Source organism: Chelmon rostratus, chromosome 20 (assembly GCF_017976325.1).
Source record: "Chelmon rostratus isolate fCheRos1 chromosome 20, fCheRos1.pri, whole genome shotgun sequence".
Lineage (NCBI taxonomy): Eukaryota > Metazoa > Chordata > Actinopteri > Chaetodontiformes > Chaetodontidae > Chelmon > Chelmon rostratus.
This window is the reverse complement of record NC_055677.1, coordinates 22026227-22040766: the sequence shown is the minus strand read 5'-3', so window position 1 is coordinate 22040766 and position 14540 is coordinate 22026227. Positions and strand designations below refer to the sequence as shown.

Genomic DNA, 14540 nt, shown 5'->3' with positions numbered 1-14540 from the left:
AGACAAAAGACAAAATGCTAAGATCAATGTTCAATAAATCTCAAACTAAAACAAAAATCTACTTCCATCTTTGTCCTTATGCTGTTCTCATCTTGTCTTGCCAGACGTACACAGGAACAATCATCCCCGCAGTGGACAGAATCTGTGCAGGAGTATCACCTGGAGAGGTGTGTGTGATGCAATTTACTCCACAGAGGAAGCATTCAGGTCACTTTGTTGTTCATCTCTCGCCTTTTATCTCCTGATCCCCTGCAGTGCTTCGGTCTCCTGGGGGTTAATGGAGCAGGGAAGACCACAACGTTTAAAATGTTGACCGGAGACATCGACGTCACCTCAGGGGAGGCCTCAGTCGCTGGTCACTGGTTAGTAATATATTGTTTTCACAAATAGCAGGAAGTAACCAACATCGAATTTATTAAATTTCGAGGCTTGTTGTCAGCATTCTTATTGTTCACCTCAAGTGTTTTCCCCTGAATCTTCAGTATTTTGACCAACATCTTGGACGTCCACCAGAACATGGGATACTGCCCACAGTTTGATGCCATAGACGAGCTGCTGACAGGTAGAGAACATCTACACCTCTACGCCCGCCTTCGAGGAGTCCCCGAGGCTGAGATCAGCAGGGTGAGACGCAGCTTTTGTCAGGAAATAAAGAGGCGTGAGCAGCACTGTAAATGCTAAAAATGATAAAGCGAATCGAAAATTAGCACAATCCCCACGCCTGACTCATTCCCCTTCTTGTGGAGGTGGAAAAAGACAAATGCAAAAGGTGCTGTTTTCATTTTAATTGCAATCAGAATAAAGAAGTGCATCCTTTCACTGTAAGCACAGAGGGAAAATGAGCCAGAGGAGAAGAACGAAGCAGGCAATTAAAGCAGCAACTTCATTTCAGTGACGCCAAAATAGAAGCACAGTTGAAGACATCGCAACTGTACATACAAATCTTTGGCAATCTCTGGTTCTTTTCATCGAGCAAACACAAACACAGAGAGGAGAAGAAAAAAACAGAGTCTCACAAGACACCACAAATGATCATCATGTACTTCTGCCTTTCAAAGAATGAAAGAAGTTTTGTTAGAAGCTCTACGCATTTAGAAAACTACAAAGTAAACATGGTGTCATTTCAATCTGTTACCCTGCTTGATTTGGATCCTGTATCAAATATATAGCTTTACGTAGAGAAGAAGATAGGATAAGATAAACTTCATTAATCCCCAGCTGGAGAAATTTGGTGTTGTAGCAGCATCAATAAAAGCAATATCAAGGCAATGGAAAATAAAAAATACAAAATACAAAATAAGAAGTTGACTACACATGTGTACATTTTATACAAAATATGATATAAAAAGAAATATTGCCAGTGGAAAGTACTGAGAAATATTGAAAGATTGCACAAGGAGAAGAAGTTGGACTGCGTGGTAACGCGAGGCACGTCTCCTCCTCGCGCTCAGGTTGCAGAGTGGGCCATCCGGAAGCTGGGCCTGTCGGAGGATGCGGGCCGTAGTGCTGGGACCTACAGTGGAGGAAACAAGAGGAAGCTCTCCACAGCCATCGCCATGATAGGCTGCCCTGCGCTGGTGCTGCTGGTGAGGCCCACGCTGAGTTACATGAGCATGGTTAGGTGATGTGTGTGTGTGTTAATGTGTTCGTCGTCACTATTCCTGTACATTAGGATGAGCCCACTACAGGTATGGACCCTCTCTCCAGACGCTTCCTGTGGAACTCCATCATGAGTGTCATTCAGGACAAACGAGCCGTGGTCCTCACCTCACACAGGTACGTGGCCCGCTGTGGGTGTTTGACTGTGTGTTCATGAGCAGGTGTTCATTCTAATTTAATCTGTCTTTTCAGTATGGAGGAATGTGAGGCGCTGTGTACCCGCTTAGCGATCATGGTTAATGGATCATTTAAGTGTTTGGGAACCATTCAGCATCTCAAATACAAGTTAGTCATTTTACTCCTCATGTCAAATTCTTCAAATAGATTCCTCCGAAGAGCATAGCGATCTTTGACGCTTTAACTAATGTCACAGGTTCGGCGATGGCTATGTGGTGACCATGAAGATCAGGGCAGCTAAGCCCGGCTGCGCCCCAGACCTGAACCCCGCCGAAGCGTTCATGGAGAGCACCTTCCCTGGCTGCATCCAGAGAGAGAAACACTACAACACTCTGCAGTACAAGATCTCCTCCTCCTCCCTGGCCAGGATCTTTCAAATGGTCCTGGCCAACAAAGACAAGCTCAAAATAGAGGACTACTCGGTGTCACAGACCACTCTTGATCAGGTGAATGAGCACAGGAAGACATGAGGTGTTATGAAATCTAATCTTTTTGGCTATAGTGCCATCATCAGGTCAAAAATTTTAAATTGTCCAGTAGCTTGGTTTGTGACCAAGTTACAACTGACACTCCCATCAGCCTCGGCTACATCTTGTGTTCAGTGCATATTAGGAAATGTTAGCATGCTAACACAGATTGTAAACCTGGTTAATACTATCCCTGCCAACACGTGCGTGTTAGTAGTGTCACAAGCCTGTCAGCATGCTGATGTCGGCATTTAGCTGAAAGCACAGCTGTGGCTAAGTACATCCTCACAGAGCTGTTAGCATGGCTGTGTATTTCTGTCTTTATAGTATTTCATCTCTTTGCGTTTTGATTTGCTGCTTGTCTTGACAGATATGGATTATCATGTTATTCTTTCCTCATGTATTATTTGTCAAATCCTGCTACACTGGCTTTTATCCTCTCATGCCCTCTGCTTGCACTTTTTTCAAGGACAAAGCCATCGTAGTGGTTCAGAGGACGACGTGTTGATCCTAACGCTTCTATATCCCTGCAGGTTTTTGTGAATTTCGCCAAGCAACAGTCACGAGAGGATGACGCTATTGTGCTGCATCCAAAAGCTGCTGGGGCGCAGCGATACATTGACACCGCAGCCATCAAGTCTTTGCGAAGGTGAACTCAGTGAGCTCAACTAGAAGAAGGTCATTGGCTTCCATTTCAGGGGGCGGGCATGTTCAAAGTATGCCGCCTATGTGTGTGTGTGTGTGTGTGTGTGTGTGCGCTTCGGATGAATGGAAGCTGGCTGGAAGAACTTGAACCTCCTCTTTAAATGAGACAGTCTACAGAAGATCCTTTATAGAGTCATCATGGCGTCCCGCCCCTAGCCTGATAGATACAAGTGCACGGTGCATGATCAGTTTGGGATACGACAAGTGTAAAAACACATGAGATGAACCAGTTATGTCGTCCAAAAAGCCGTCTCTTTGCCGTCCTTGTTGATCCATGCGTGGCGTTAGGCCTTAGCCTGCAGTGTGTGCAGGAGGCAGCCACTTAAATGGGGCAGATGTCACGACTGACCGGTGTCTTGACATGTGGCAGTACTGCACAGGCTCTACTTTGCTTTTCCGATAAACCGGGTTAGTGGGCTATGAATTTGGAGAGTGTGGAACATTTATGTGCCTGCTACATGTTCCACGTCCTGCTCACCTTGTAGGCCTTGCAAACGAAATGAAACACAACTTTAGATTGAAGACATGGACCGTAACTTTGACTGATGATATGTCAAACAAGTTCAATATCATGCTGTGACGGGAGCTTCGTGTGAAAAAAAGCATAGGTCCATATTTTTTGCTTCAGATGCCAAGAAAGATTTTTTTTTTTTGCCTTCTTTAGACATGTGAAATAAGCACTCAGAGCATAGACTTAGCACTTTATTGATGCAGCTTTGATTGAAGCATCACAATTTTTTCCAAGACGTTTAGCAATCGGCTAAAAGAAATCTGCTAGTGCAATACAGTTGATCATTTTTACAAAATACTCTTGCTGCTATTAAATTTATTTCGATATCATGTGATGTTTTTATGCCTACGTTCCACCAGCACCTGGTGTCGTTAGAGGAAGCTGACACAATGCCACAAAAGTGAAAAGTTTGTTAAAGGACCATCATTTCAAATAAAGTTACATTTTCCTTAAGATGTGGAAATGTTTTGTTCTTACGCTTTTTCACTCACATTCACATTTCTAGAAAACAGTTGAATGAAACCTGAGATTAGACAGCAAGGGCGAGGGCAGCAGTGATCACTGACTACCTGATAAGCCCTCTACACATTAATGCCAGAAGTCACACTTCTACAGTACAGTTTCCATTTCTCTGAAGAAAACAATCTGAGACGTCCAGAGCAGAAGCTTAATATTAGCAAAATGAAATGTCTGCTGTATCAACGTTCCTGCTGAGAGCTTAAAAGTGATGCTGCGCTCTCCAGTGGATGCCATTTTAAGATGTAGTCTGTTTGTTTGCTTCCGCAGGCACTTTATCATGAGCTATAGAGGATCTCTATCATTTCTTTTACTTAACCTGAAAACGTTATTAGTGCTGTAAGCGTTAGACATTGCATGGAAAGAAATGATGCAACATGTGGGCTAATGGGGCAGCTTGCAGCGAGAACTACTCGCCGCCTTGAGTCGGGGTTGCTAAAATGCCAAAGTGCCATTTTTCAACCTTCTGTCAAGTCCTAAACAAACCAAATAGCAAAAAAATCCTGTAACTGTGTGTTAACACAGCTCAGAGAATATGACAGCAATAAAGATTGACCTCATTACAAACAATTCAAATGTTCCAAGCTGTTTTTAAAAGGCTCCAGTGTATTGCCATAATGTTATTGCTCTCATTCCCACTCCTCTCAGTCCATTCATTGATATAAAAAACTTGCATAATGCTGGACTCTGGAGCAGCAAACGTCCTTGTTTTGTGAGGGTGGAAATGAACCCTCATACAACACAATGGCCCATGTTTTCACTCTCAGAGAATCAGGGGGATAATGGCCATCCGGAGGCTGGGATAGTCCTTGAATTCCCTGCTGTAGGCTCTGTGCTTTCCTTTGGCCCAGATGGTCATCTGAATGAACCCCAGTAATGTGTACAATGCCACTGGAATAAAAAAAAAACCAAAAAAAAAAAAAAACATGCAAATATTGGAACATACACATTTTGGTGCAACTACAGTTAGTGGTGCAGGAAGTGGATTTATGCTCAAAAACATAATTTGCAGTACGTACCAGGCAGACACTGGGTCATTATGGAAAAGCTCACCCAAGCTCCAACCTGCAGTGTGTGTCAGATATACAGGCTAACAGGCTGTCAAGCATGGCTGATATTAATTACCAAATGAATCACTATAAATGCTTCCTCTTACCTCGTATGTGTAATTTGGACAGGACACAAAGAAAAACAGCCATGTGAAAGGGTTCTTAGTTGGCACAGGAAACCTTCTGACCCTGGATCCTGAGAAACAGTTTTGTAAGAACAAATAAAGAGCAAGATTACCTTTAAAAAACATTTACCTTTTATTTTATGTAGCAGTTCACTAAATGATAAAAATATACTGTAGACACACATCTCATGCTTAAGTGTTAGCATGGACTACAAAGCAAATGGGGACAACTGAATGGTTTAGGGTGGTTTTGATAAACGATTTCACACAAAATCTAAATGAGTGGTTTGGACAATGGCTACAAAACGTGGAGTATTCCTCCTTTAAGTACTGTGGGAGTAAACAGCATAAACCTCAACAACCTACCATCTCCTCTGAGATTATTCAGAGTCACGTGAATGGAGAAGTTGCCTAGTTCACACATCTGGAGCAGAAAGAAGCGTTTTCACACCTTACTGTCATGCATCCATGTCCACTGAGTTTATGTCGGTCCTGAGTGAACACTAGTATACATACCACAAACAGGACCAATGCACAGTTGACTTGTAGTTCTCCATATGCTGCGAACAGAGATATGCTGGTGTTGATAAGATACAGAAAACAGAGAAAAATGTGTGTGTGTGTGTGTGCATGAGCTGACTTACATGGAGGTGTATAAAGAGGGTGGTTGATGTAGTAGGCCAACCAAGCTGAGAAACCCCAGTAATAGGCACAATTCTGCGAGAGGAAGCAAACAATACAGACGTCTGAATATGCAAATATGGTTTTCTTTTTAGCATTGCATGGTGTACAATGAACTGGACCATTAAAATGTACATTTCATGCTCACTTTGATCCAATTTCTATCTTTTAACAACTAAAAAGCACACAATAGAAGACCTAGAATGACTACATCTGCTCCTGAAGGCTGTGCTCTGAGTTTTAAGCAGCATTCTGTAGAAGAAGCAGTCCTGAGGCTAAAATCGCTATCACAACAGCTGGCATGGGACGGGGAAAAAGAGGCCACATGTTGTAAAAGAGGCGAGCATATCGTCAGAGGCTCTTCTTTTCAAGGGTAGTCATGTCCTCACCCTTACTATTATCCTGAGAGGCATGGTCCCATGGGAGAAACGGTGCACAAAGATAGTCTCTATCAACCTCTTCATATAGTGGAAGGTATGACAGGCACAGGCTAGTCTGAGAGACAGAGAGGGGGAGGTTGAGGTCTGACGTACAAACTGAGGCGCTTACATTTTGTCACAGGATGCAAACTGCTTCACACAGGTTTTATGGCTGCTTTCAAATTTGAGATGAGATTGCATTTAAATGATCTCTGGTGTCACTGCAGCAACAAAAACCTGTAGGATTCAGCAAAGAAACTGCAATATACTCTAATAGAACAAACCGCAATAATAGAAACGTATGCAGCCAGCTGCAACACATTATCAAGAATTCATGTGTAAATGACTGAGGAGTTGTGATTAAAAAGCTTGAAAAGATTTCAAAACAGAACACAGATGTAAAACCTTCAGGTACTACTATGAAATGACAACCCAAGAGGAAGAGAATGTGGATCAATAAGCAGATCAGCATGAATAAAAGACACAGTCCTAACCATCCTGTCAGAGCAGCAAGAAATATTGATCTCCATCAACTCCAGTTCTATTATCTCGTGTCAGAGTAAACGGTACACTGACATCAGATAATGCAGTTTCTGATTTAATTTTACTTCATTATTTAAACCAAAATGAAAAACAAAATTATTAAAACATAGTTTGACATTTCAGGAAATCTACTTTTAGACTTGGATGAAAAGATGCGTAAGTGAGAGCAGAATGAATCTTTTCATCTAAGTCTTGACAAGAAAGTGAATGTGCATGTTTTCCATAACATACAGCTGCAGTAGAAATGTCTCGCTTCCACTTACGTGACAACAGGATGGGGACTGGAGGTAAAGGCATATCTGTGTGAGTAAATGTACGGGACTCGAAAATAGAAGAGGAGGTAGGTGAGAAGGGGCCCGATGGACTCTGCCAGAAACACCTGGAGACAAAGAAAAGTTAACACTTCTTACTTTCTCTGTACTGTGGAGCCCTGGAGGTGTCATGGGGACAACTTTTGTATTACATTTTAAAGCAGAGTATCACAAAGCTTCACCGGTTGTTTCAGTGCGTAGGTTTAGCTCGGGATGGAGGAGAGGACAGCCCTCATGGCATGGAAGTGTTCGCGGGTGAAAGGGACAAGAGCACCACGGTGAAATGCAGATGTGTCTGTCAAGCTGCGACGAGCTCTGCTTCAAATCTGAAGAAGCACCTGCAAGTAGGGCCCTGTGCAAGCTAAGCACAGCTCCACAACACTCCTATCCTCACTTTCTCTTTACTTTCATGTGCTTCAAATTATTGAATTGAATTGCTAAAAAACTCCACACACTGTATGAACTTGACTTTATCTTTACTTGTAACCAAACATAATCATTAGAGCTGTAAAGGGGATTTTGCTTCTGTTATCCCTGCCGTTGACCTGCACAGTTACAGATTACGGGCCGACCAATACAAAGTCGATATAGTCAGTACCTTCAAAGGCAGACGTGCAGTAAGCTACGCACCTTCTGCACAATATAACCAGCAGGTGCAAGGAATTGCAAAGGGATTTTCATTTAAGGTATGCTGTAACGTAACAAGATGCTTTTGAATGACAGTAACCTTGTAGCAGTTATTTTACTGGTGTTATACAATCAAACAGAAAAAAATGTTATGTCAACCAACAACTGCAGAGACAGACACTGATTTTTTTTCCAGCTGTGTGACTGTGACTGTGTGCACATCAGTAATGCTGCCGTGTGCTCTTCTTACCATAGTCCATCCTAACTGTGGACCCAGATCTCTGAAGTACATAGTGGCAGTGGTCCCAACCGGTAGATTCTGTAAGATGTCATCATCTCTGAGTGATTTTTCCTCTGACAAAGAAGGAGAAGAAATATTTTGTGTGCGCAAAATCCTTCTGAAATTCTTCCCTAAAGTAACTCTGCCGAGCCGATAAACAAGCTTTTCAGAGCTGGGAAGTGGCCGCATTGACAGAATTTGCAATTACAGTCATACAGATATTCGTTATGAGTATGTGCATTTTAAGCAGTCGTGTGCACAGCGCTGTGGCTTAAACTGAGTGTTTTTAATGAAGGTCTGATCAGTTTCCCAGCACATGTCTCTTTACCTGAAAGCTTGTGGGGGCACAGCCACAGATAATATGTTGGACTAATTGGATGACATTTTTAGAATATCCTCAGGGGTAAGTGGCCCACATAGCTTTTAACTGAAGTCTCCGCTCTGTGCTTTTTAGCAACAAGATAGCCTTCAACAAAAGCCCTGCAACATCACACCTCATGGCGGCTCTTTTCCTGTCCTGCATGTGTCTTTTCTATTTTAATTTAGGCCCAAATGAATGAAAAGAGGGTGCACATTAAACACTCTTGCTTTTATGGTGAGCGTAAAGGAAGAATAGACAGCAGTTTTCACAGTGGTGGCGGGGTGATTTTTATGGCTTTCATTCAGCTCCAGAGGGTCGCACTGGGTCATGGCAGTGATTTCCTTTCAAAATCTCCTTTTAAATTCACCCACTGATCACGTCTAGGTTTTGCAATATGTCATCAATATTCGGCATGTAGAAACATTAGGCCCCACACAGACACCATGCAGTGCTTTTTAATCATTTCTGTAGCTTTCCTGGACACTCTCTGTTGGATGCTGCACATGATGTACGATGGAAGTCACACCGCAAACTGACAAAACAACTAAACAAACCTAAACAACTGTATGCTTGTTCTACTAAAGGTTACCTATCTAATGATGAATAATTCTGTGATACATGCAACATTTACAGCTGCATTTTGCAGGAAAATGCGTTCGTGGAGCCAAAGGATAAACACACCACAGAATATAGACACGATCTTAGAGTCATGATGCTAAATATTCATACCTACCTTGCCTACAACACATTATGTAACATACTGTTACAGAGAACAGTATCACATGTACACACAATAGATCCGATTCTGCTGAGCAAAGTCAAAACCTATAAATGGCGGCGCAGCTGAACCACCTCCCTCTTTCTTTCTCTTCACAGCATCAGACGCTGGATGGCTGGATGGTCACTGCATCGCCTGCTGCGCCTGTAATGTCTTCAAGGAGACACTAATAGATACACATACATGAGCAATCACAACATGGCTACTTACTGGGGTCAAGCTTCAGGGCCTGTCTTGCTGGATACCAGTGAGGATCTGAGTGGCTCAAACACATACACACACACACACAGTTGGACAGAGCTGGCATTGTGCACACAGATTTTGGCCTTAGGCCTGATAATAATTGATCACAATGGAATAATGTTGAGCTCTGCTGCTCTGATGGATGCTGATGGCCTCAGGCATGGCAAACATTTGGTAACATTTCTGATCAGACACACACTGATGACAGAACCACTGTGTACTTCAGAGGCGCAAACAAGAAATAGTTCTTAACGGAAGATCTCTGTGGGGATGTGGCATGATATGATATACTGTAAGATGATTCACTCTAAGAACCATGCAAGTTTTAGTTCAAAGAAAAGTGCAATTAAGATACAAAACAATAAAACAACAGTTTAATATTAATTCAAATTGATATCTTAGACTGCATAGTATATTATAGAACCAGTAAACAAATGAACACTCAACTCATTGCTCCAAAAACTCACATGATTTGTGGAAAAGCCCCTTGATGTCTCCGATTGTTGAGTAGGGCTCCACCTGTGTGGAATACAAACATAAAATATGTAACCTTGATGTATCATCAGTGAAGAGACTGACAGTGTCTCTGGTTAAAACACCTAAAGCAAAGCTCACAGTCATTAAAAACTCATGCAGGGCAGACAAAAAAAGATGAAACCCACGGAGCTAAAATGATGGAGAATAGTGTCCAATTGGTGGGATGACACAGCCAAAAAACATGGATTCTCGGGTTTGAATATTTCACTTAGCGTTAGCATAGCAAGCTGATGCAGAATGCATATAGTCAGAGTGTGGAGCATTATCTTTCCAACCTTGAGACTGCCTAAGGGGAAATAAAATGGTAAAACTGTCGTCATAGCAATATGGCAGCATACCTTATCTAAAAAACAAAGCTGCTCTTTGGTTTTGGCATCCAGGACCTTCACCTGAAGAAAAAACACAAGATGTACCACCTTTAAGCACGAGACCCGGCTAACAAGTTCCACACGCATTGAAGAGATTAAGAGAGATTTTCATTCACACCTCATACTCATTCACTGAATATTCACTAAATGCGATGAGACTCAGCCTCCAGGTGCCACCTCAGCAACAAAACCACATGCAGGCAGTAAGAGCTGGCCCTGCTTTCACATCCCTCCCACAGTAAGACTGTGCCTATCCATTACTACAAGGCTGGAAGTGCATCACAGGTTGTAAATCTGAAAGGAAGTCAACTCTATCGTATAATATCTCTATGCACCTTTGTTGATTTATGTAATTAATTTTTCTCGTAAGCCTCCTGGCACTTTATCTTCAACAAAGCCACAATCATTTACATCGCTACATGTTCCCTGGTCTACATATGATTACTGGCTGTTCTGTTCTGGCTCTTATCCTTCTTGCAAGAGCAAACAACAGGGATTATAGGAAATGTAGTCTCAATTTTAATTTAGAATCAAATCACATAATAATAAAATATGCACAATTGATGCCTGCATGAAACACTCGCTCAACAACAAGCACTCAAAGCAATGTGATTTATGAGAATTATTCAATCAACCATAGATGTGCATCAAATCTGAATAAAAATGTGTCCATGTGGGTAAGCACAGCTAAAACTCTTCTCAGTGGCCCTCCTGTCGAGTCCAGTTTTGCTGATCAAGTGCAGTAATCTCAGCCTGAATAGTGAGGCCGGTTGTGTCTGGTTGGGGAGGGGGGAAAGGAGGAAGCGTGTTGTCCTGCTGCTCTCTTGCACACATCTTTTTCATCTTAATTAGACCATGTCAGTGGTGATGTACGGCATATGCAAGGAGGATGGTGGGTGGCGGCCCACAATTTGCCCTGAAAGCACTCCGTACTGTGCGGCTCAGCAGAGCTGTCCTGGCTAAATTGGTTCCCTTACTGGACAGTGTAATAACCCGCTAATGGATACGGAAAGATTTGCTGAGTGCACAGTCAAGAAAGAGAGAAGGAGAATGGGAGAGAGAGTAAGAGAGAGAGAGAGAGAGAGAGCTCTATGCATATACCATCTGCTGTTTGCATTGCAAAAAAACACAGTTTGGTAAGTCATTTAATCTTGTGACCAAACTTATTTTACAGCATTCTAGTCGTGAATTCTTTCTTGGTTTGTGTCAGTAGCATCTTCACCTTCATGAGATCAATCACATCTCAAACAATAAATTTATGTTTCCCTTTTTTAAAGAAAAAAAAAAACAATTACACTCTCTTTGAGTTCTTGAAACCAGCAAAACCTCCCAATGCAGTGAGAAATACCCTGCGAGACAAACATGCTGTGCAGGATCTGAGCACGGGGCACGTTGACGCCTCAGTAAAGGGCATCCTGGGAGACGGGTTTGTTTTGCTTTCCATCTGCTAACCTTCCCGACTGCATTCTAGGGGTGCATGTTGATGCATTTGCATGTTCACAAAGAGCATCAAGGGTGTCATTAGGGCCGTGTGCGCTGCTGGTTGCGCCGTGCCCTTGTAAATCTGATTATCAGATGCTCCTGTCCTCTCATGGGAGAACAGGGCGCTGCTGACAGCACAGGTCACACAGAACATGTGCGTACGTGCTTCTGAGGGCTGCTGAGGAGTTTTTCAAATCAACATTTCTTCTTTGCAGGCAAAGTGTATTTCCAAAAACTTTCAGGTTGACATCTGAGGTGATCTGGTTTCGTCTTCTCACAATATCCGTCTTAAATGATCTGAGTAAGCTTGGAGAAGTCTCTTCGTTGTAATAGCGGCTCTTAATGTGAAGGACGATGACTGTAATGGCTGATCTTGAATCATTGCTTCAAACACTGAGCGCGATACTATTGAAGCTGCCCAGCGTATACCGCTGTCCTTTTAGCTTTCACACCCACACTGGACAGAATTTCTCTTTCAATCACGGGAAGTAATCAGCGAAGCACTCATCTGACTTTTCACATGCTGCACATTGACTGCCAAGCATCTGTCTCAGTACACTCTTAGAAAGAAAAGGGTGCACTCAGCCTAGAGCTCAGAAACTTCAAACAACCACTAATACTAATAGTGGGGATAAGATTGGACTAGACGCCATCGTGCTGTGGAAGTGGAGTGGCCGTCAGCTAAGATGAGGTTGCTATGGTGCTATGTAGCGAGGCTGAATTTCCTGTGGTGTTCCATTAAAGGCTTTAAGGGCAATTTGACTTCAAAAGTTCTCTAAGTACAGTTTGTTCAAATCTGATCTCAGGTGCAAACAGGACCTTAAGCTTCCAAACGTCCACAAACCTTGAAAAGTGTAGTGCAAATGTTGAGGCAGGGCAAAGGTTGTCCATTCAATATGAAGCTACACCCATCAGCAAGCCTGGCTCTGCATCCGGCACACAGCCCTCCCATTTCCCCACTTTGGTTGTTGCACAGATTAAACAAATGAGACATTATTCCAAATTCTGCTTGACCTCTATTGAGTATTGCTCAGTGAGTGTTTAGCTCGAGTGCGGCCTTGTGAAACGGATCAGAATCAGAAAGTGATGATTAAAGAGCTCAGCTCATTCAGAAGCATTCTGTGGCAAGTAGCTTAATACTGTACATCCGGACTTACCTCAAAGAAGGTGGGCCGACTCATGGCGGTGGATTGTTATCGTGTCCGCTGTGTACAGGGTGAGAGAGCGATGACCTCAAACATCAGTATAAGCAAACCCAACACACACGCACTCATTCCTCGCACACATACAGAAGCAGTTCCTCTCCTTTCGAGGACAAACCCTGGACTGACCCCTTATTCTTCCCAGCCTCCGTCTCTCTCTCTCTCTCTCTCTCTCTCTGTTGCTCTCTCTCTCTCTCCTCTGAGATAGCGCTGGGACACAGAATCACTACAGGCACTCCAGAAACCCTGCACATGCTCTCCCTTCTGCTCCTCGTTCCTCCTGCCTTCCCCTCTGTGGAGAACAGCGCTTGGCAGAGACCAGCTTGGCTCGAGGAAGCAGGTACCCACCTGAGACTGAGACAGCTGAACAGCACAAGAATGCTGGAGAGCGCTGAGGAAAATAAAATATATACGATGGCACAAACTTGAATGTCTCTTTAGGAAGCAGGAATATTTGGGAACACTGGCTCGAATAAAAGGGTGCACAAACACAAGTGTAGCAAATGGATCTGAAAACGCTAAAACATGAAAGACATTATGAAATACCATTTTACTAATGCCACCAAATGTCAGCAGAAGACTCGGACCACCTTTGTCTTTAGCTTCAGTGCTGTGAGTAGAGATAAAACTACTGAGGGCCAAACTGTTCTCCACATACCTAAAAATGTTCCATTGTTTCAGCATGCTGGAAGTAAATTAAAGGGTAGGATGATTAGAATTTAACAAAACTTAATCGAACTTTGAATATCCTCTGCAAACTGACTGAAATGAGCCTTTCAGCTTTGTACACATTGTTGTGGAGCTAAGTGTCATGAACCCTTCACTGTTCTTCAGCGCTCAGATGTCTCTTCGATGTGTTTTTAAGAACCAGGTCTTTCTAGCACACACATATGCTGTTTTCTGGGAGTTCCTGGTTTTCTTAAAATAAAACCTGAGCACGAGGGGAGAAAGCCTGCTGCTGTTTATGTAACTCAGGGTGGATCGCACCACACTTTCTAATTCCAGCGCTGGGCCTCTGTGTTGAGTTGATTTCAGCGCTGCTATTTTTACCTTGAAAGTCAGCATTTATTGATAGATTGTGAGGGTCTCATTTTTTTAACAGGTCTTACAGTGCCCTGAATGCCATAGCAGGGAGTAGTTTGTGTCCACAAGCTTGTTATTCTTGCTGCTTGATGCAATATTCATACCAGTTTTTCACTTGCACTGACTGAAAGAAGAGGAGAGAACTACAGCCTGCAGTTACACACTGGATGGTTACAAAACTGAAGCTGTACGAGAACATTAACACAAAACATTAAGTCTCAATCTGGATTTCAGTGTGTATAACTAAAGAGAGAAACCAGCTTTATTTGCCTAATGCACATCTGGAACTTACTTTAAGTGGTCCACAGGCTGAGGGGGCATACAGCCACTGTGGGGGGTCGGGTGGATGACATGATCAGAAGTTTTATAACAGGTCCTTTAGACCTAAGATGAGTGAAGTCAAACAAATGGCTGAA

At 42.9% G+C, this 14540-nt stretch overlaps 2 protein-coding genes across 4 annotated transcripts in view; one reads left to right on the top strand and one right to left on the bottom strand.

Moving 5' to 3' along the window:
• Window positions 1-4080, top strand: part of LOC121624247 (retinal-specific phospholipid-transporting ATPase ABCA4-like) — a 35889-nt gene extending 31809 nt beyond the window's left edge. For 2 of the 3 annotated variants that reach the window (XM_041961894.1, XM_041961893.1), the window contains 8 exons: window positions 105-167; window positions 256-362; window positions 483-624; window positions 1452-1586; window positions 1673-1776; window positions 1852-1944; window positions 2033-2282; window positions 2837-4080. In XM_041961894.1, coding sequence (XP_041817828.1) covers window positions 105-167; window positions 256-362; window positions 483-624; window positions 1452-1586; window positions 1673-1776; window positions 1852-1944; window positions 2033-2282; window positions 2837-2956 — 1014 coding nt within the window. In that variant the 3' untranslated portion in view covers window positions 2957-4080. Of the gene's footprint in view, window positions 1-104; window positions 168-255; window positions 363-482; window positions 625-1451; window positions 1587-1672; window positions 1777-1851; window positions 1945-2032; window positions 2283-2836 lie in introns of those variants that run through there. The other variant, XM_041961895.1, reaches the window with a different exon arrangement.
• Window positions 4081-4798: 718 nt separating this feature from the next.
• Window positions 4799-13020, bottom strand: LOC121624248 (very-long-chain enoyl-CoA reductase-like). The gene is made up of 13 exons (XM_041961897.1): window positions 12997-13020; window positions 10328-10378; window positions 9920-9971; window positions 9420-9464; window positions 8041-8144; window positions 7116-7231; window positions 6280-6385; window positions 5854-5926; window positions 5726-5769; window positions 5576-5633; window positions 5192-5280; window positions 5055-5100; window positions 4799-4926 (listed from the first exon to the last, which is right to left on the bottom strand). The coding sequence occupies exons 1-13, from the start codon at window positions 13018-13020 to the stop codon at window positions 4799-4801; spliced, it is 936 nt and encodes a 311-aa protein (XP_041817831.1).
• Window positions 13021-14540: the final 1520 nt, after the last annotated feature.

Coding starts and splice junctions, on each gene's coding strand:
- LOC121624248 (XM_041961897.1), bottom strand. CDS start 13,020: ATGAGTCGGCCCACCTTCTTTGAG. Junction 7,232..8,040: donor CACAGTTAGGATGGACTATG/GTAAGAAGAGCA, acceptor CTTTGTCTCCAG/GTGTTTCTGGCAGAGTCCAT. Junction 4,927..5,054: donor AATGACCCAGTGTCTGCCTG/GTACGTACTGCA, acceptor TTTTTATTCCAG/TGGCATTGTACACATTACTG.